Here is a 21,413-nt window from a genome sequence, read left to right as displayed (position 1 = left end):
TAACCACGCACATGCCTAATCTGTGCAGAAGTGGCTCATGGGGGCAGTGGGCTCTATGCACAGCTCCACTACTTCCTGAACTTAAGGCAGCTCCTTTATTTCCTGTCTTACATTATTGGACAAACTGATTAATCCAGGCGTGTCTGACCATTGTGACTACTCAGACACACCTGGATTAATCAGTTTGTCCAATAGTAGTAGTGGAGCTGTGCATAGAGCCCATTAAAGGGACAACGAGGAGTTTTGGAAACCAAAGTGTTTTCACACTACATTTCCCATGAGCCTTCGCGCGCACGGTGAAATTCTTGAACCGGTGCAAGACGGACGAAAGCTAAAGAATTTGACAAGAATGATTTCATCGATCAAGAACTAAAGTCGGAGGTTGGAAGACGATCAGATACCGTCGTAGTTTCGACCATAAACAGCGATTCTGCGTCATTATTCCCACGACCCGCCGGCCGGCGTCCGCGAAACCGAAAGTAGGAAATGCTGCCACTAAATAATAATATCAAAATAACTATAAAGACAAAATTATATATTTATTGAAAATGGACCCATTAACAAGTGGTAACGTAGATTCATCCACATTAATATGAGATTATTTGATAACCAAAAGCAAACTCCTCGTTGTCCCTTTAAGATTATTCAAGTCTTGGCACCTGGTATCAACAAATTAAATCAATCTAACTCAGTCAGATCTGAACCCGAAAACACTATGAACATGTTTTTACTCTGACATTACATCTATTGTTAACAAACGTCCATAGATCAACTTTAAAACATGATGTTTTTAAATTTACATCAGTATCACAGTAATCCAGTGACTGTTGTGCATGGGATGAGCTGCTGATTCAGCTGCTTTTGACTTTATTCCAAAGGTTTTCCGACCTTCCCTACAACTTTTTTTTGCCTAAAGTTGGTCAAGAACATAAAAAAAAATCACCTTTAATTGATGAAGCTGAAGTCGTAACATAATCGTGGTCATTTGTTGCATTAAAAAACTGCAATTTAGTACATGTACCAGATGTCCCAGTGTTCCTGAACGCAGCACAGGACGCTTTGAAAGCCCCGTCCCTGCTCTGTGTTGAACATCATCAATAAATCTGGATAATTAATGTCGGCAAATTGGTGACGAAGAACTCGGTCCACAGACACACACACTGACAACCTGATGCTGATTAATGGGGCCGCGTGCTCTTTATGTCACTCTGTCTCTTTGTCTCTCGCTCACTGAGTCACTCCCTGTTCCCGTGGCGACCAGCACACCTGGGTCCTTTCAGATAACAGAGGTGCATTTGGTTTCAGATCGCTCACACACACACACATACACACATAAACACTCAAAACACACACACACACACACACAATAAAGGTGCAAATGTGTCTCATATCAAAGAGCGGGTGTTTACTATGTAATAATGATGCGTGTGTGTGTGTGTTGTAATTCAGCCAATCAGGGGATTAAGACGTAAAAATAAGGAAGTGAAACATGACATGAACTCAAAACAATAACACACACATGAGTCAGGCAAGTCTGTGTGTGTGTTGTCAGTAGTTACAGTGTCATATGAGAACAAAGTGTTTGGCTCTGGTGAGTCCTCCTTCACCTGACAACACACACACACACACACACTTTCATTACTAATCGAACAGTCACCGCCCTCCGCAACGCCCCTAAGCCCCGCCCCCTAACCACCACCTGGACCAACCATCCATCCAACAACCTGCAGGATTTGGTTCCTCTGAGTGTTTTATTTTGAAATCTGCTCTTATTTTTTATTGGATTAGTCAGAAAACAGCCGGCCAATCAGAAGAGAGTCTGTTCGACCACCATCGATACTCAGTTTACAATGAAAAGCAACACAAAAACGAGTTACTAGTGAGGAAACGGATCAATTAATCCACATTCAAACTAATTTATAATTTGTGGAGATTAATTCCAGTGCTATCCTGACACCACCCCACCCTCTCTTTTGTTTTAGCATGAGGGGTGTCAGGAATTAATCTCAACAAATTATAAATTAGTTTGAACATGGATTGATTGATCTGTTTCCTCACTGGTAACTTGTTTTTGTGTTGCTTTTCATTGTAACCTGAATATTGATGGTGGTTGAAATGGTGGTTGTCGGAATTATGTCAAAGCAAAATGGCGTCGCACTTTCTCCTCAACCTTTACTGTTATGTGTCGCTCTAATTCAGCGTTTGTGTTACTAGAAGTGTAGAATCACTTTGCAGTGGCATTCCCATTCCCACTCTGTTAATTTGTGATTTAAAAAGGTCTGTGCAGGTATGTTGTAGGGACGAAAAAACACTTTCTCTATCTCCCTTATGTAGCTGATGGATTTCCCAAGCAGTACTTTGGTTTTCCGAGGTTGCGCAATGAAACGCATTTACCTCGGAAGTCGGTATTTCTGACCCAGATCTTTCTGAGTTCCGAGTGCAATCGAACGCAGCATTATTCTTCAGTACAGTCTGTGCGTTTTCCAGTGTCAGACAACCTGCTGCACTTATAATAAGCTGCACATTTTGCATTTCAACATTTTGTCGTTTTAAATTTTAATATTTAATCAGCAAATTGATGAAAAGTGAAACCTCCCACACCGTCCGGCCTCTTTTATAGCCGGAAGAAATAAAAAAAAACACTTCTATGGACTATAACACCGATGATCCCAGAGCAAAGGTCACGGATCAGATCTGTGAAGTGAACTGATAACGAGCCGATATCCGTCTGACTCAGCTCGGCAAAGATTATAGATCGATCAAATCTGAGACTTATCCAGGTTTTATAAGCACTCGGAGCTTCAGCTGTTGGGAACTCTGCACCGTTTACGCTGACGATGCTGCACTGAGAGTTTCCACTGTATCTATCTCCAAACACCAACACAGCAGCTGCAGCTACTGCTCTTTAAGAAAACTGATATTTCCTCCAAGAAACTGGTTTTTAAAATCGGCCTCCTCCTGTTTTCACTGAGAGATAAACAGCCTCTAATCTGTTTCCTCATGAGTGAGCATTAAACTTCATAAAAGCCTCTGTGGTAACAGGCCACGGGGAGTTCAGATCATGCTAATAGCTGGAGTGGTACAGTGATCAGCATTGATATCAATTAGTGTGTGTGTGTATGCATGTGTGTGTTTGTGTGTGTGTGTGGTGTCCTTCACTGCAGCCTATAAACCAATCAGCTGTTTAAAGCGTCCTGCAGCAGTGGGCTATTATTAGCCAGGTGGCTCCAGCTGAGAGCCGTCCTGTCCAACGCCACATGCTAATGCTAACAGGCGGCTAGCTGCAGCTTTCTGTCGCCAAGGAGACCCCGAAGCAAAAGCAGCAACCGGCCGGCGTCAGGGACCACGTTTTTATATAATAACGATAGAGAATATTAAAAATACAAATTGGCCCATTGCCATAATCCCTATAGTCATAGCAGTAGGTTTGTTACCTTTAATTGTCGGTGCAAGCTATTTTCAGAACGGCGGAGCAGAGCCGTGAGCTGCTCAGAGCTACGCTACGGAGGCTCATTATGGGATTTCTTGGTTTCCTTCTTCTTCAAACTCATCAAATACACAATCCAACAACTCCACAACGCTCTGGTGGACAAGTTGTGACCTGCACATTCACCACGCTATGAGATAATAACAGAACGTTAGCAGACAGAGTTGTTTTAAAGGGAAATTCATGCAAAACCTCTGATGCGCGTTGCCTTCAGGGACAGTTTTTCATCAATAGACTCTGTATTTCCCTCTAAAACAACTCTGTCTGGTAACATTGTGTTTTATAGAAAGAAAGAAAGAAAGACAAGATTGAAGACAGAGGATCAAGTTTGCCGATCGGCACCAGTCACAGACATGTAATAGAGCATTTTAATCTATCAGTTAACAGTTAATAATCGGTTAATGAGCGTTGGTTAATGGTCAGGGAAAAAAATAAAATGTGCGTCCCTAAATCGTACTCTTTGCGCGTGTGTTTATCATGCACGTTGACGATGAAAATACGATTAATGGCGCAGCCCCAATAGGAACCGATCATGACGATGAAAGTGAAGGTTCTGCAGGCGTCGGCTGCACAGAGCGTTCCTCCTCCGGGTCAGATAAAGACTGATCTGTTTACTGATGTTTGTCAGCTGATCCCTGACGTCCTCGGTGATTTACCTGCATAACAACCTCTAAAACAAAAGCGGCTGATCCAGGACTCTGGCAGAGGTCTATCTAGGTATGTGTTGTTTACATGTTCTCCAGACACCGTTCTGGCTGAAACCTGATTGCTAGATTAGAAAACACAACAAGACCTGTGTTTTAAAAAAAAATGCTAAATGTGCAAAAACCATCACCGCTGAATAAAATAATGTCTGAGGTTACCAAAACACTTAATCCGCTCAAATTCAATAAGACGCTTCGCTGCATCTGACTTTATTTTCTTCTGACTGGTTAACTGTGATGAGTTTGTGGTGAACTCGTGACGATCATGAATCATAAATCCGTGTCCGTACCGTCAGGGGGTTGTGGTTGTTGTTCCGAAGCGGCGGCAGGGCAACGGGCGATGTCGTCTGAGAGCCGCTGTGACCAGGAGAGTAGACCGGCTCGCCCACTTTGCCTGCAAAGAGACGGAAACAGAGTTCACTTCATTATTTAGGTTCTTTTTTTCCTCATTACTCTGGTGACAGGAGGGAATTTTCCACCCCAAACTACATGAAAATGTTCAAGTTTCATCCCAAAAGATATTTTTCTGACTTTATTCTTTGCAGGCTGAATTATACATTATGTGACCATTATTCTCTTAATTGAAACTCCATATTTTCCTTGTTTTATTTTGAAGGTCTGATCCATAGGAAGATTTATTGGAAGTTTTAAGAGCTGAAAAACCATCTCCGGTGTCAGACTATTCTTCTGATTGGCTGTGAAGCATGTGATGATTATGACCGTCATCCTTGATTAATCAGGAAAGATGAATTGATTAATCTTTTTGTGTAACTTTTTCTATTTTATTTTGAAATCCGTAAGAAGATGAAGGCTCTGAGTCTCTCTTCTGATTGGCTGATTGTTTTCTGAGTTGATCCAATAATAAAAATAGAGTGGATTTTCAGAATAAAACACTCAGAGAAACCAAATCCTGCAAGTTGTTGGATGGATGTTTGGGTCCAGGAGGTGGTGAGGGGGCGGGGCTTAGTTGTGACATCACAAAGTGACAGGAAGTCCCGACGGCTGGTTTTAAGGCTCAGTTTCTGAATACAGGCTGTGTGCGTTTCTCTGTGGACTGAGGCTTTGATACTTTCACAGTATTAATATAGAACCTAGAGCTGCTTTATAATCACACTACACATGGACATCTACCTTTATACTGTATGGAGCTTTAATACAAACATCTACCTTTATACTGTATGGAGCTTTAACACAAACATCTACCTTTATACTGTATGGAGCTTTAATACAAACATCTACCTTTATACTGTATGGAGCTTTAATACAAACATCTACCTTTATACTGTATGGAGCTTTAACACAAACATCAACCTACTACTTTATACTGTATGGAGCTTTAACACAAACATCTACCTTTATTTTGAAGGAGCTTTAATACAAACATCTACCTTTACATAACTGAATTCAGGGGCTTTAATCCACAAAATATTAGCAAAATATTGTCAAATGCTTGAGAGTTGAGAAGCAGGATGCAGGAAATGTTTGGCATTAAAAATAAAAAAAAAACACCAAATCACTTCTCCATTAATGGACCAATCACATCAGCTCTACACACCCATGTGCTTGTGGCTTACATTTAGTTATGTAGTCACATTTTCCGTGGTTAATTCATACCAGTTCAGTTCCATCACACCTTCTAACGTGTCTGATTAACATGTTGTCTCTTGTTCATTAAACAGGTGCAGACACGGGGACATCAAACTCCTCGTCCCCCCGTCCCCTCGTCCCCCCTCATCCCCCCCGTCCCCCCCGTCCCTCGCTGCTGCTGCTGCTGCTGCTGCTGCTGACGTTACAGCCGAGGCAGACGACTTGACACCGGATCAAACTCTCAGAGTACAGGATGTATCGCTGGCTCCCTGCAGCCTGCCAAATATTACATGACGTGACCACCACCACCACCACCACCACCACCCCGAAAAGAGCCGCTTATGTAACTCCGTGTATATCAGACAGACACATGCTGCTCCGCGATCTCCGAAAATATTAGAAAGTACGGTAGTCGTCGGGATCCCTGGGACACACGGGGGAGGGAGGGTTATCTGAGGAGAGGAGAGGAGAGGAGAGGAGAGGAGAGGAGAGGAGAGGAGAGGAGAGGAGAAGAGAGGAGAGGAGAGGAGATGAGAGGAGGCAAAGAGACGAAAGGAACGAAGGAGAAGAGAAGAGAGGAGTAGAGAGGAAAGGAACGGAGAGGAGAGGAGAGGAGAGGAGGCAAAGAGAGGAGGAGAGAGGAAAGGAACGGAGAGGAGAGGAGGCAAAGAGAGGAAAGGAACGGAGGAGAAGAGAAGAGAGGAGTAGAGAGGAAAGGAACGGAGAGGAGAGGAGAGGAGAGGAGAGGAGAGGAGAGGAGAGGAGAGGAGAGGAGAGGAGGCAAAGAGAGGAGAGGAGAGGAGGGGAAAGGAGAGGAGAGGAGAGGAGAGGAGAGGAGAGGAGGCAAAGACAGGAAAGGAACGAAGGAGAAGAGAAGAGAGGAGTATAGAGGAAAGGAACGGAGAGGAGAGGAGAGGAGAGGAGAGGAGAGGAGGCAAAGAGAGGAGAGGAGAGGAGAGGAGAGGAGGCAAAGAGAGGAAAGGAACGAAGGAGAAGAGAAGAGAGGAGTAGAGAGGAAAGGAACAGAGAGGAGAGGAGGGAAAGAGAGGAGAGGAACGAAGGAGAAGAGAAGAGAGGAGTATAGAGGAAAGGAACAGAGAGGAGAGGAGAGAGGAGTAGAGAGGAAAGGAACAGAGAGGAGAGGAGGGAAAGAGAGGAAAGGAACGGAGTAGAAGAGAAGAGAGGAGTAGAGAGGAAAGGAACAGAGAGGAGAGGAGAGAGGAGTAGAGAGGAAAGGAACAGAGAGGAGAGGAGGGAAAGAGAGGAAAGGAACGGAGTAGAAGAGAAGAGAGGAAAGGAACGGAGAGGAGAGGAGGCAAAGAGAGGAGGAGAGAGGAAAGGAACGGAGGAGAAGAGAAGAGAGGAGTAGAGAGGAAAGGAACGGAGAGGAGAGGAGGCAAAGAGAGGAGAGGAGAGGAGAGGAAAGGAGAGGAGAGGAGGCAAAGAGAGGAAAGGAACGAAGGAGAAGAGAAGAGAGGAGTAGAGAGGAAAGGAACGGAGAGGAGAGGAGAGGAGAGGAGAGGAGGCAAAGAGAGGAGAGGAGAGGAGAGGAAAGGAGAGGAGGCAAAGAGAGGAAAGGAACGAAGGAGAAGAGAAGAGAGGAGTAGAGAGGAAAGGAACAGAGAGGAGAGGAGGGAAAGAGAGGAAAGGAACGGAGTAGAAGAGAAGAGAGGAAAGGAACGGAGAGGAAAGGAGAGGAGAGGAGGCAAAGAGAGGAAAGGAACGAAGGAGAAGAGAAGAGAGGAGTAGAGAGGAAAGGAACAGAGAGGAGAGGAGGGAAAGAGAGGAAAGGAACGGAGTAGAAGAGAAGAGAGGAAAGGAACGGAGAGGAAAGGAGAGGAGAGGAGGCAAAGAGAGGAAAGGAACGAAGTAGAAGAGAAGAGAGGAGTATAGAGGAAAGGAACGGAGAGGAGAGGAGAGGAGAGGAGAGGAGAGGAGAGGAGAGGAGAGGAAAGGAGAGGAGGCAAAGAGAGGAAAGGAACGAAGGAGAAGAGAAGAGAGGAGTAGAGAGGAAAGGAACAGAGAGGAGAGGAGGGAAAGAGAGGAACGGAGTAGAAGAGAAGAGAGGAAAGGAACGGAGAGGAAAGGAGAGGAGAGGAGGCAAAGAGAGGAAAGGAACGAAGGAGAAGAGAAGAAAGGAGTATAGAGGAAAGGAACGGAGAGGAGAGGAGAGGAAAGGAGAGGAGAGGAGAGGAGTAGAAGAGAAGAGAGGAAAGGAACGGAGAGGAAAGGAGAGGAGAGGAGGCAAAGAGAGGATAGGAACGAAGGAGAAGAGAAGAGAGGAGTATAGAGGAAAGGAACGGAGAGGAGAGGAGAGGAGAGGAGAGGAGAGGAGAGGAGAGGAGAGGAGGCAAAGAGAGGAAAGGAACGAAGGAGAAGAGAAGAGAGGAGTAGAGAGGAAAGGAACGGAGAGGAGAGGAGAGGAGGCAAAGAGAGGAGAGGAGAGGAGAGGAGAGGAGAGGAGAGGAGAGGAGAGGAGAGGAGAGGAGAGGAGAGGAGAGGAGAGGAGAGGAGAGGAGCCTCGGATGGTTTCAGCTGAGCGCCGGCCAATCGCTCTCAGATTAGATATGACTGAAGACGAGACCGAGGAGATCACAGACACATACGGACGTCTATAGATACACACACACACTGACAGATGACAGACAGAGGCCGACATGTTGCACAAAGAGACGGCTCAGACAGTCGCCACACCACAAATTTACTCAAGGGCTTAACAACACAAACAAACGCGCGTCTGTTTGGGCTTTTCCTGAAAACGCCCAACAACAAACACATCTATTAACAATAAAAACTCTGCACATGGCTTTACCTCTAGCTGTTTTTTAAAGAGATATTTCAACATTTTGGCAAATTGGCTTATTGCCGTAATCCCTATAGTCTAAAGGAGTAGGTTAATTAACTGTCTGTACAAGCTGTTTTTAGATCAGTGGGGCAGAGACAGCGTTTCCCTCCTCAAACTCATCAAATACACAATCCAACAACTCCACAACGCTCTGGTGGACAAGTTGTGACCTGCACATTCACCACACTATGAGATAATCATGTAACATTACGAGACAGAGTTGTTTTAGAGGCAAATGCAGCCGGAACTACATTCTAGACACGGCTGCTGGGCGGAGGGATTTCAAAAAGCGCAAGTAGTTCCAAGTATTTGCTTCATGTGTCGTAATGTTACATAATTAGCCTATATACATTATTATCTCATAGCGTGGTGAATGTGTAGGTCACAACTTGTCCACCAGAGCGTTTTGTGGGAGTTGTGGGATTGTGTATTTGATGAGTTTGATGAGGGAAAACGTGGGAAAATACCGTGCGCCTCTGTTGCGTTAGCTGAGCAGCTTGCGTCTCTGCCCCGCCGACCTAAAAATAGCTTGCACCGACATTTAAAGGTAACAAACTATAGGGATTATGGCAATGGGCCAATTTGCCAAAATGTTGAACTATCCCTTTAAGGTATACAGTTTATTAATTCAACAACTAGTATCCGTATTGGGTATTATACGGTATATACGCTAAGCCCAGTTATTGGCATCAGCATCGGTGCATTTCTACTTCGGATTCTGGTATCGGCATCGTAACATCTCAACAATGAGTTGTAAAATCTTTAAGACCACTTTCTGGACTGAAATCCTCGTTTAAAAAGCAGAACTGACCCCTTGTTAAAGCCTCAACAAACAGTGGCAGAACAACATGTGGCAGGTAAACAAACAAAACAACCAAACAGCTGCAACAACAACAACAAAACTCACACCGTGCTTTAACTCCAAAACAACGTCGAGTGAGTGACCACACAGAGCTGCGCTGCAACAGAACCAGATCAAAGCTACGTGAGAGTCGACATTAAGCTCCAAAGTAATGAGCTGTTGTGTCTTATGTGAACCAGATGTTCGACAGATGTGCAGGTAGAGTCGTTCAATCTGCTCATAAATACTCAGATCACCCACTAAAACCATGTTTCACAGACAGATGTGGCAGCAGCAGATGTTCAGACCGAGTGGATGCTGCTGTTTTTCTGTCTTCCCCCACCATCTGACTCTCTGGTGGCTTAAAGGGATAGTTCAACATTTTGGCAAATTGGCCCATTGCCATAATCCCTATAGTCTTAGCAGTAGTTTCGTTACCTTTAATTGTCGGTGCAAGCTATTTTTAGAACGGCGGAGCAGAGCCGTGAGCTGCTCAGAGCTACGCTACGGAGGCTCATGGGATTTCTTGGTTTCCCTCATCAAACTCATCAAATACACAATCCAACAACTCCACAACGCTCTGGTGGACAAGTTGTGACCTGCACATTCACCACACTATGAGATAATAACACAATGTTACCAGACAGAGTTGTTTTAGAGGGAAATTCATGCAAAACCACTGATGCACGTTGCCTTCGGGGGCAGTTTTTCCCGCAAGCAGTCTCTGCATTGGCCTAAGAATATAGGGATTATGGCAATAAGCCAATTTGCCAAAAATGTTGAACTATCCCTTTAATAGTTTATTTTATTTTTTCCATACATGTCAAAGGAAAACAGTGAATTATCACAATTAAGAAGCAGGAACCAAAGAACGTCGATATTTTATGACATTTTAGTGGACCACGCCATGAAAACAGGAAATAATTGTCTGAGTTATCAATGAAGGAAGGAAGCGTTGGAGCCGCTAATGACTGATCGGTTAGTACGACTACAGAAAAAAGACCAGCAACAACAACCAGCTTTGTAAACTCGCTGGGTTTCACACTATTGATCAGACCGTTGATGTTTGACAGATTGTTCTGGGTCGCCGTAGTGACCCGGGACTCTCCGTGGATCCTGCAGGTCGATTGAGTCTAAGGAGGATGAAGGTTTTAATATAGCCCGGTAATCCTGAATGCACCGGCTACCTCTCCCTCTCTCTCTCTGTCTTACTGCAGCTTCACCTCCTTCAGCACTTTACTGCTGCAACTCAACATATCAAACAGTCTCCTGATCAATAAATCAATGAGCTGATGATCAAAGTCTCTGAATCATCATTCATTACAAAAATAAGCAGCAAATCCATCAAAGGAAATATCCATTATTGACTATTTCAATTAGGCTCTGGGTGTGTCTGGATATTGATCTTCTGATCGTTCAATACCGATCAATCACACAAGCATCAGAGAATCCTGCAGCACAAAAACACCTGACACAAGCAAAAGTGAAGGAACTGAATGTTCTGGTTACTGAGAGACATCGGTGACAACAGGAAACTCTCAACCAACAACATGTCTGACATTTTTGACTTTCTGAAAAAAACAAAAAACAAAACACTTAGTCCATAGTTTAAAAAAAAGGTCAAAGGTCAAATTCTCTGTGTAATATCCCTCACTTGTTCAGATGCTGGTGAAAACTCATTAGCTGATTATTTTCTTGATTAATTAATAAGTTGTTTGGTCTGTAAAACCTTTCCCAGAGTGTTGAAGAAATTCATTTAAAGGTGTACAGAAATGGCCGTTTGTCCTGTTTGTCGCGCCGAGTCGTCACGAGTTGCCGCACAAGTTTACCCGAGTAAGGAAAACGAATTTGATTGGTCGTTATCGAGCGGGCGGGATATTCAAAGCTTGGTGCAAGACCGAGCTCCGTGTGTGTGTGTGTGTGTCTTGATTGACGGATGACGGATCAAATATCAGTGGCTGGTGAATCGTGAGCAACGTGACGTATAATCCGTGCGCCTGCATTATCCAATGCGAAAAAAAAATACCACACTTTCGTCCTTGATTTAATCAAAAATAGACTTTTGCGACAGTATGTGGAGATCTTTTATGGTGTTCTTGGAGGGGAGGAAAGCATTGGAGGCATGTTCCCCCTGTAAGCCATCAACAAACAAAATTACCATGTATTTATTATACGTCTGTTTGTTTATTTGTTTTCCGCTCCTTTTATTTTTTATTTGAAATGCTTTTCTCTAAGAGATGATGGATTATTTATATTTTGGACTGTGTAAATAACACATGCTACTGCCCTGTGATGCTTGTATCATGTAAGATGAGCCTTATTGTGACAGTTTTGTTCTGCACCTGTATTTTACTTGTTGTAGTGTGAATATTTATTCTGAAAAAAATAATAAACACACTTGTTTAAAAAAAAAAAAAAATTTGCACAACGTTTGGGCTACATCGTCTGATAGATGAGTTATTACACTAATGTTAGGACCCAGAGTGGAATCAAATTCAATTTTCTTTTCTGTACAGCTTTAAATGATTGATCAATTATCAGCATGGTTGCTGATTAAGCTCCTGTTGATAAAGTGATCAATTAATCAACTGATTGTTTAAGATGTGACTGATTTTTTTTGTTGGTGACAGGATTAGATAACTGATCAGTCATTTCAGTCGTTTACGAAGACAAGACTGTGACGATTCTCTGGCCCAAACAGCAAATCAATGAATTGATAAATTCACCGGCAGCAAATGAATCAATAATGATGGAAAAAATAATAATTGTGAGGACGAGGAGAGGACACAGCTGGAGCGTCATGGAAACGGATCAAAGCGACGGCTCATCTGAATGGAGAGAGACTGATTGAGATGCTGCTGACCCTCGCAGGCCACCGTCCAGGCTGCAGCGGACAGACAGATGGCCTCTGCCTTTAATCTCAACACTGCAACGCTGTAATCCTGCTAATGAGGACGAGTCGGATGGACGACACGCTGCCGCCGCCGCCGCCCGCTGCTGCTGCACGGCGAGGCCAGGCTCAAACACACGGGCCGGGTCGGTGTGAAGCTGCTGACCGACGCTCGACACACTGGGACCGACGTGAAAGCTGCACACACACGGCGCTAATGCAGCTTAATGCAGCTCCACTCCAACGATCAATATCTCTACACACACTAAGAGCGTGATCAATACTCAGACTCAGGTCTTCGTCTGTTGTGAAGCCGACTGCTTCCTCTGCTTCATTAACCCACTACAGGACATCTTAGTGCATCTTGTGTCTTTGGTGTGTTTTACATCATCTGGTATTGATTAGTGATTGATCAGTGAGGATTTTCTGTCACTGTATTTTCAGATGTTTATTGGCCAAATATTGAAAATGATCTTCGGTTGCGGCCATGGCCCTTTAACAAGACGCACAAAGTGTTGAGGAGAGCACAATACGATGCTGAAATTACACATTAATCAATTTATCTGGCAGGAAATGTCAATAACGTTTCCTGGTTCCGCCTTCTCAAATGTGAAGATTTTTGTGCGACAATAAAACAACCTCCATTTTCACCTCGTTGAGCCGTTGAAACACTCAGATCAGATCAAAGTTAAATTTTACACATCACATTGGTATGTTAATCTAAAGAAAAAAAACAACACTTTTCCCTCATGGATTTATTAAAACCGCCCACTGATGAAGAGACGATGAGCAGCTTTGATCTGTTCCTACACCTGCATACAAGGAAATTATTTTTACCAATTGGCTTAATGCCTCTAATGATAGGAAATAGATTCAAGTTGGTTTTCCTGTAAATATTATACTCAAACTTTTGCACAAATCTGCCTATACTCATGAAACAACACCTACAAACTGAGCTCATCTTATAGTGGCTCATCACAAGCAAAAAAATACAATTATATAATCATATTTTAATGCTTTTGTTCTGTAAATTCCTAATTTGCAAACCTGCAAGACCTGTTATGAAAGGTAAAATGCCTCCAGTGTCTCAGGCTCTGATTCTGTGGGTCCCTTCATCGGCCCCGCGGGGCCTCCCCCTCCTCCTCAGCGTGTAATGACACCGAGCTGTGCCTCTGCAGCACATACTGATAATGTAAGAGGAGGGGATCTACACTGGAGAGCATGTACAGTATTCCTTCGCAGCGAGCCTGACACATGCACGCTAACAGAGTGGAACAGCGGTTGAGCCGAATGTGAACTCGACACTGAGTTCTGGAAATGCCAGAGCGCCGGAGAGCGCGGCCGGCATGCTGCTCGACGGGAACGGGCGGGGAGGAGCGGCCGGCGGCAACGTGACCGCACGCGTGCAGCACCGAGAGAAAAAGGAGAGAAAGAGCAGGAAATCACGGAGGAGGAAGGTGCAAACACCAAAATGCCTCCTCTTATCTTATCATTTTAACCCGCTGACATTTTCTTTCTGTCCCTCACTGGCCACTGTAGGTGAATCAAAGCCATTGTTACGACCTCTTCCAACAACACGTTGGAAGATTAGCTTCTTCAGAAAACTCAACAAAGCTCAAACCGCAACAATCAGTGTTTTCCAATAGTCCAATCTTATATAAAGGTAGATGTTTGTATTAAAGCTCCATACAGTATAAAGGTAGATGTTTGTGTTAAAGCTCCATACAGTATAAAGGTAGATGTTTGTGTTAAAGCTCCATACAGTATAAAGGTAGATGTTTGTATTAAAGCTCCATACAGTATAAAGGTAGATGTTTGTGTTAAAGCTCCATACAGTATAAAGGTAGATGTTTGTGTTAAAGCTCCTTTCAGTATAAAGGTAGATGTTTGTGTTAAAGCTCCATACAGTATAAAGGTAGATGTTTGTGTTAAAGCTCCATACAGTATAAAGGTAGATGTTTGTGTTAAAGCTCCATACAGTATAAAGCTAGATGTCCATGTGTAGTGTGATTATAAAGCAGCTCTAGGTTCTATATTAATACTGTGAAAGTATCAAAGCCTCAGTCCACAGAGAAATGCACACAGCCTGTATTCAGAAACTGAGCCTTAAAACCAGCCGTCAGGACTTCCTGTCACTTTGTGATGTCACAACAAAGCCCCGCCCACCACGTGGACCCAAACATCCATCCAACATTTGCAGGATTGGTTTTCTCTGAGTGTTTTATTCTGAAATCTGTTCTATTTTCTATCATTGGGTCAACTCAGAAAACAGACAGCCATCATAAGAGAGACTCAAGAGTCTTCATCTTCTTACGGATTTCAAAATAAAACAGAAAAAGTTACACAAAAAGATTAATCAATTCATCTTACTTGATTAATCAAGGATGACAGTCATAATCATCACATGCTTCACAGTGTGAAACTAGGACACAAAAAGAACAACACTAAAAAGCAGTCACAACTCAGCCTGCAGGAAAAAGACCGAGGGGAGCAGAAATTAAATGAAAAACCACAAATGAACTGGTTTTGTGTGTGAGAAAACACATGAAACATAAACTACTGCTGCTAACACAACCTGCTTTTTTACAAATATGTCACCTGTCATAATGTCGAGACGTGAGGAGACCAACTGTGAAACACGGTCATTCTCTAAACTTCAAACCTGATGATACAAAACAAGATAAATGACGACCTTAGAATCTGGAGTCTGTTCCACCGGCATTAAGATAAATATTAATATTAACATCATATATTATGCGAGCTGCCTGTGTGTTTACATTCATGTGCATTTGTGTCAACGCACTGCAAAGCTGTGCAAATACAGGAGGAACCACAAGGATCAGTCTCAACACTGAGATTACAGGCCAACACTGTTCACATTAGATTAACTACTTCATGAATATTAACATGAGCTTTTGGGGTAACAGTGGGTGATTTAACAGATCTGACGCGACCTGAGGAGCTGTAACTGGAGCCTGTGTTTACATTTAGGCTATAGCCTCACACTACACTGTCTTTGTTTTAAAACACAAAGTTTTAACAGCTTGCAGCTGTTGTGCAGTTGCTGTTGCTCGTTCGTAGCATTTTCTGCAGCTAATCACCTACAGAATGGACGATCTGCTTCCTGTTTACAACAGCTTGTATGGGCAGAGACTGTTTCTGATTGGTGTTAATTTCTGAATATCACTGGTCTTACAAATAAACCTGTATTTAATTAGAATAAACACTACCTACTGGGAAATAATGTTTAAATATAACTCTACTAGCCGTTTGTGGTGAGCTTGTTATTTCAGCTGCTGAAATGTTCATGAAATTCATCATGGGTATTGAACATTTTGGTAATATGACACACTGCAGGAACATTTATTGAGTTTATATGGCCTTCAGTGTCGGGATAACTTGTGTTTTAAGTTAATTTACATGCAGCTGACATCCTTAAAAGCTACGTGGACTGGCCTTGGGGTTAAATATGAATAACACATCACATCGTCCTCAGTTCACCCCTCCCTCTGTACCGTAACAGTACTAATCAGGGTTCCTGTTGTTCTTTCACAAAATGTCCTTAAAAAAACGGAAAATCTTCTAAAAAAAAAAATCACACTCATCCAGTTTGGCTAGTTTGTATTTTTGTTGAAAGTTGTTCCTGTTTTGAACTCAACACAACTGACACCTCCAGGTTCCCAAAGATAACTCTTCATGACTGTGATACTGGATCTGGTCCCAGCTACCTGACGATGGCTTATCTTTTGATTGACTCAAGAGATAATACCACATCAATCTCTATAACCTCACATTACAAGTTTATAAAACTTCCTGATATTACAGGTAGTTGACCCATATAAGTTTTCACACAACAATGCCTGGCAGTGGTTTATGCATCAACACAAAGAAGCAATTTGAGTGCAATGGAAACAGACGTAGTGAATGAATCATGAAAACAGCAAGTCTGTGTGTGGAGAGACAATGACACCTTCACGTCCGTTCACATACACACACAACAAACAGATTGTCCACATTTCAATCATATTTTCTGAGCCCTGTGGCAGCAAACTGGAAAACTGGTACCACCAGGTGTTCACAAGAAACCAACACCTAATATTTTGCACAGTGGACGTTAACTACTTTTAATTAGATGGGTTTATGTAAAGCCTGATAAGATTTGCATTTGATTTGGTTTGAAACCTAGACAGCTGGTCAGTGTTAAATCACCCCAAGCTGAAAAATATTGGGTTTCATATCCACTTGGCACTATCAACACAACAACATCTAGTAATATCATCCCACCAGTAAAACAGTCTTTATATTTACGATGAGATTGTGATAAATCATCATAACATTCTGGAAAATCACCACCACCATGTTAAAACGCTCGAGATAACAAAGTTAGCGGCTGCTTCACATATTACAAACGTTACCAATGTTATAAGCTGTGCAACACTCACTGTAGCTGCTGGTTTGACATGAGTGTAAACGTGGTATTAATACCTATAACACCTGTAATAGCATTAGCATGTGTTATGCAGCCATCCAATATCTGATGACTGTTGTATATTTGAGAAGCTAACAACTGGGTTACAAAACAGGCTAACATTCTGTAAATAACTACCTCAAGGTTAAAAAAAACCCTCTATACAACAAAGTAAATGGCGGCTAATGGTAAAAAATTGATCTTTTAATGTTATAAGCTGCATACTCACTGTGGCACACCTTTAAATTTGAGTATAAACATGTAATAACACCTTTAATGGCATTAGCATGTGTTAGTGGAGCATAAAGTCAAACAGAACCACACTGCGGTGTGTTTAACAAGCTAATAACTGGGCTAAACACCAACTGACCTCTGACTGAACCAAGCTAGGCTTTACAGTGCGTCTGTCTTTTGATCTAGAAGCCAAAAATTACCAATAACAATTGATAGTACATGGTTATGTCATACCACCAGTAAAACAGTCATTATCTTTACACTGAGATGGTAATAAATCATAACATTCTGTAAATCACCACCACCATGTCAAAAAACTCAATGGCGGCTAATAGTAAAAAACTAACTAAAAACTGTGATGTTAGCATGTTTAAGGTGTACACTACTGCAACTTTAACATGAGCATTAAGGTGTAATAATACCTATAACGGCTATAATAGCATTAGCATGTGTTAGTTGGGCTTATAAAGTCACACAGAGAGTCTGACCGTTGTGTTTTTAAGAAGCTAACGTAACTTAACAACAACTGGGGTGAAAACAGGCTAAAACACCAACTGACCTCTGACTGAACCGAACTGAACCGAAGCTTTATTTCTGTCTGTCGAGCTGCTGCTGCTGGAGGCCAAAGATTACCCAGCAACCAACCGACAACACACAAAACACAGACTTAACACACTAAAAACACCACTAAATAGCCTACCACGTCGAATTAACAAACGCGAAGCTAAAAACAACCAACAGTTTTCAGTTGGTATTCTGCTGGACCGAGCGTCGGCCGTTAGAAACGTTCGAAAATAGAACGTTTATTTAGCACGCACACAACAAGGCTAAAAACAACCAACGGTTTTCGGTTGGTAACAGTTACGTTACGGTGCACGAGCGACGGTCGTTAGAAACAAACGTTCGAGACGACAGTGAAGTGTCCGGAGAGAAACACACCGGGAGGAAACCAACCTGCCTCTGTCTGTTGGTTTGGTTAGCCAGCTAAAAATAAACCTGACAGACTGGGAGAGAAAGAACTGAAGACGGTCTGATCCTGGCTGGAGCAGCTTTTTTTATTTTATTTATTGAACTATGTGAGTGTTTATATCTTATCTAGTTAGTCTCTATGGCAGTGCCACATCTTATCCTGTATCTCCTTTGGTCTTTTTTTTAATGAGATTACGGATAATTTAATAAACAGAGGAAAGAAAGCCGAGTCTGTTTCTGCTGGTTGGTTGGCTAGCTGTAACTAGCACAGCTCGCAGCCCTTCCCTCAGTGTTTTCCCTCTCCTGTCTCACTCTGTAATTTACACTGGATTAATCAGAGCAACAATAACAACACAACAACAACACGACACGATCGGCCGGCGGCGTGTCTCCGCCACACTGGCCGGGTTTAAGCGCCCCCCGGCCGGGCTACAGAGGCTGTGCTCACCCGTCGGAAGGACCGAGGCTCCGGGCTTCTTGGTTAACATGGCGGCCGCTCCTCTCCTCTGGACACAGACGAGCAGGACGCCTCCTCTTCCTCCACCCGCAGCTCCTCCTCTTCCTCCTCCTACTCCACCTCTTTCTAATCCCTCCTTTCACCCCTTCACCCCAACAGTGTAATCTACCTTTTCATCCTTACATTCACTATTTCTGACCTGTGGTTTTGCCTGAGTGTGTCTCATTTTAACAAAAATCTCAATTTTTTTTTAAAAGTTTTTTTTTCTGACCTCATTCAATTTATTTGAAACTTTCTCAGAAAAAGCTTATAAATTAATACGACTGTTAGACTGACTTGTGATACAGCCCATAGTATTAGTACTGCCATTATTAGACTGTAATAGAGGTTGACATGGACAAATTGATAGTGTATTAGAGTATTTTACATTACCACCACTGAACCAAAGGTATCTAGATTGATTACATTGTATTTATAAAACATTATCAAGTGATTTTAGTTTTTGTCATTGTATTTTATTGTATTTTTCTCCCTCGTGTTTAGGACTGCATCACCTGTATTGCTCTGCCGCAGCTTTATTATACACCTGTGCAATCCCTTGCAACTCAAAATAACAGATCTGTTGTTTGTTAACAAGTTCAATAGGTTAATTAAATAATGCTTAGTTGATTATTGTGGTCAGTACTTCAGTACAATAGCAATAGCAGCTCCTCCTCTTCCTCCTCCTCTTTCTAATCCCTCCTTTCACCCCTTCACCCCAACAATGTAATCTACCTTTTCATCCTTACATTCACTATTTCTGACCTGTGGTTTTACCTGAGTGTGTCTCATTTTAACAAAAATCTCTATATTTTTTTTAAAGTTTTTTTTCTGACCTCATTAAATTTATTTGAAACTTTATCAGAAAAAGCTTACAAATTAATACGGCTGTTGTTAGACTGACTTGTGATGCAGCCCATATTAGTAGGCCTACTGCTATTATCAGACTGTAATAGAGGTTGACATGGACAAATTGGTAGTGTATTTTTTTTTATTACATTACCACCACTGAACCAAAGGTATATCTAGATTGATTACATTGTATTTATAAGACATAATCAAGTGATTTTAGTTTTTGTCATTGTATATATTAATGTGTGGTACATATTTTTAACTGTTGTATTTTTCTCCCTTGTGTTTAGGGCGACTGCATCACCTGTATTGCTCTGCCGCAACTTTATTATGCACCTGTGCAAAATGAAGAAGTTTCAACCACAGAGGACGCTGGCCGTCTCATTTGGAGGAAAACTCAGTTGAGAGGTTTCTGAAGGTTTTCTCAGCTTCAAGTCCCAGGAAACTCTACATGATGCTGAAGATGTGAGAGCCGAGCTGAGCAGCGTACATCATCAGTTTACCTGGAGTGTTATTGTTAATTGAGCTGCTTGGAGACCAGCAGCAACGTGTTTACATCAGAGACACGGAGAGCTTCCTTGGTGGACAATGAAGTTTGTTCAGTCAGTGTGTGCGTGTGTGTGTGTATGGGCTCAGGTTTCACAGCTTTTAGTGAAATTACAGAGAAGAGCGTGCTTATGTAACTCATACATAATAGCCTGTACTTGTGTGTTGTGTCAGCAGAGAACACACAACCACACCTTGTGCTGGTTAAGACATTGGTCTGTTCAAAGAAGGTTTGACCTGAGTTTCTGGATAAAATTGCTTACTACATGGAAAGACACACAAAAACAAATGGATAAAAAAAGAACAAACCATAAGAACAAAACAAAAAGTGATAAGGGAAGAAAGAAAAGGGAAGTATAAAGAAGTATCCACCCTAACCCTTACCATCACCTTCCTCATCATCTTTCTCAACACCATAAATAGAAAACACAGAGCCCAGCAAGATAGGCCTACATTTCATTCTGTTGAATGAGCCAATACCTGAACAAATACCTGACATACTGTACCTATATAGATAGTTTCACCTTTTTTCAGCTGATAGAGCTGAAAAAACAAAACAACCACCATCTGACGCTGATCCTCTGATAGCAAGTCAGATTTATTCATTACTTTTGACCAGTTAATTTACTTACAGAATGAAACGGGGTCTAATATTTTTTTCTTGGTTCAGTGTTATAGTAGCATTCGGCAAACATGAACTCATACATATAAATTAAAAAATCTTGGTTATCCAAAAAATAAGTTAACAGTGAGCTGCTTCCTTTGGTGCTGATGTTGTTGATAAAATTATAATTCACAGGAGACTTGTGAAAATACACAACCATGTCAAAAGTTTGGGCACACCTTCTCATTCAGTGGCTTCTCTTTATTTTATTTATTTATTTATTTTTTTTATCACTTTCTACATTGTGACAGACAAAAAAAACTATGAAGGAACACATTATGGGGTTATGTTGTAACCACAAATGTGTTAATTAAAACCAAAGTGGTATCTGTCACCTGACCTAAACCCAACTGAGATGCTGAAGGCAAAACAGCCAACAAGTGCTCGGCACCTCTGGGAACTCCTTCAAGACTGTTGGAAAACCATTCCAGGTGACAACCTCATGAAGCTGATGATAGAATGTCAAGAGAATAAAAAATATGGCTACTTCAAAGAATCTAAAATATAAAACATTTTCTCATTCTCATTTCCTTTTTTTCCCTAAATATTACTTTGTTTACTATATAATTGCACATGTGTTCCTTCATAGCTTTTATATCTTCAGTTTGAATCTAGAATGTAGAAAGTAATAAAAATAAAGAGAAAAAAAAAACAGTGTCCAAACTTTTGACTGGTAGTGTGTAAGTAGTTTCAGTTGATGTAAACTATGAAGAAAAGCCCATCTGAAATCTATTAATTACAGCCTTCATGAATCAGCCTGTAAAATATGTGATTTTCTTTTTTTTAAAGCTGATGCATCATGAAAAAAAAGTTGATTTGTTTGATAAATT

General features: G+C 42.0%; 1 protein-coding gene across 1 annotated transcript in view; it reads right to left on the bottom strand.

Moving 5' to 3' along the window:
* The window catches only part of dyrk2 (dual-specificity tyrosine-(Y)-phosphorylation regulated kinase 2), a 29,615-nt gene extending 11,059 nt beyond the window's left edge, over positions 1–18,556 (bottom strand). The window contains exons 1-2 of the mRNA XM_083999686.1: positions 18,474–18,556; positions 4,482–4,585 (exon numbers count right to left, since the gene is read on the bottom strand). Coding sequence (XP_083855812.1) covers positions 4,482–4,585; positions 18,474–18,513 — 144 coding nt within the window. The 5' untranslated portion in view covers positions 18,514–18,556. The remainder of the gene's footprint in view (positions 1–4,481; positions 4,586–18,473) is intronic.
* Between the last annotated feature and the right edge of the window lie 2,857 nt (positions 18,557–21,413).

This window comes from Trachurus trachurus, assembly GCF_905171665.1.
Source record: "Trachurus trachurus genome assembly, chromosome: 23".
Classification (NCBI taxonomy): domain Eukaryota; kingdom Metazoa; phylum Chordata; class Actinopteri; order Carangiformes; family Carangidae; genus Trachurus; species Trachurus trachurus.
This window is presented reverse-complemented; position numbering and strand designations above follow the sequence as displayed.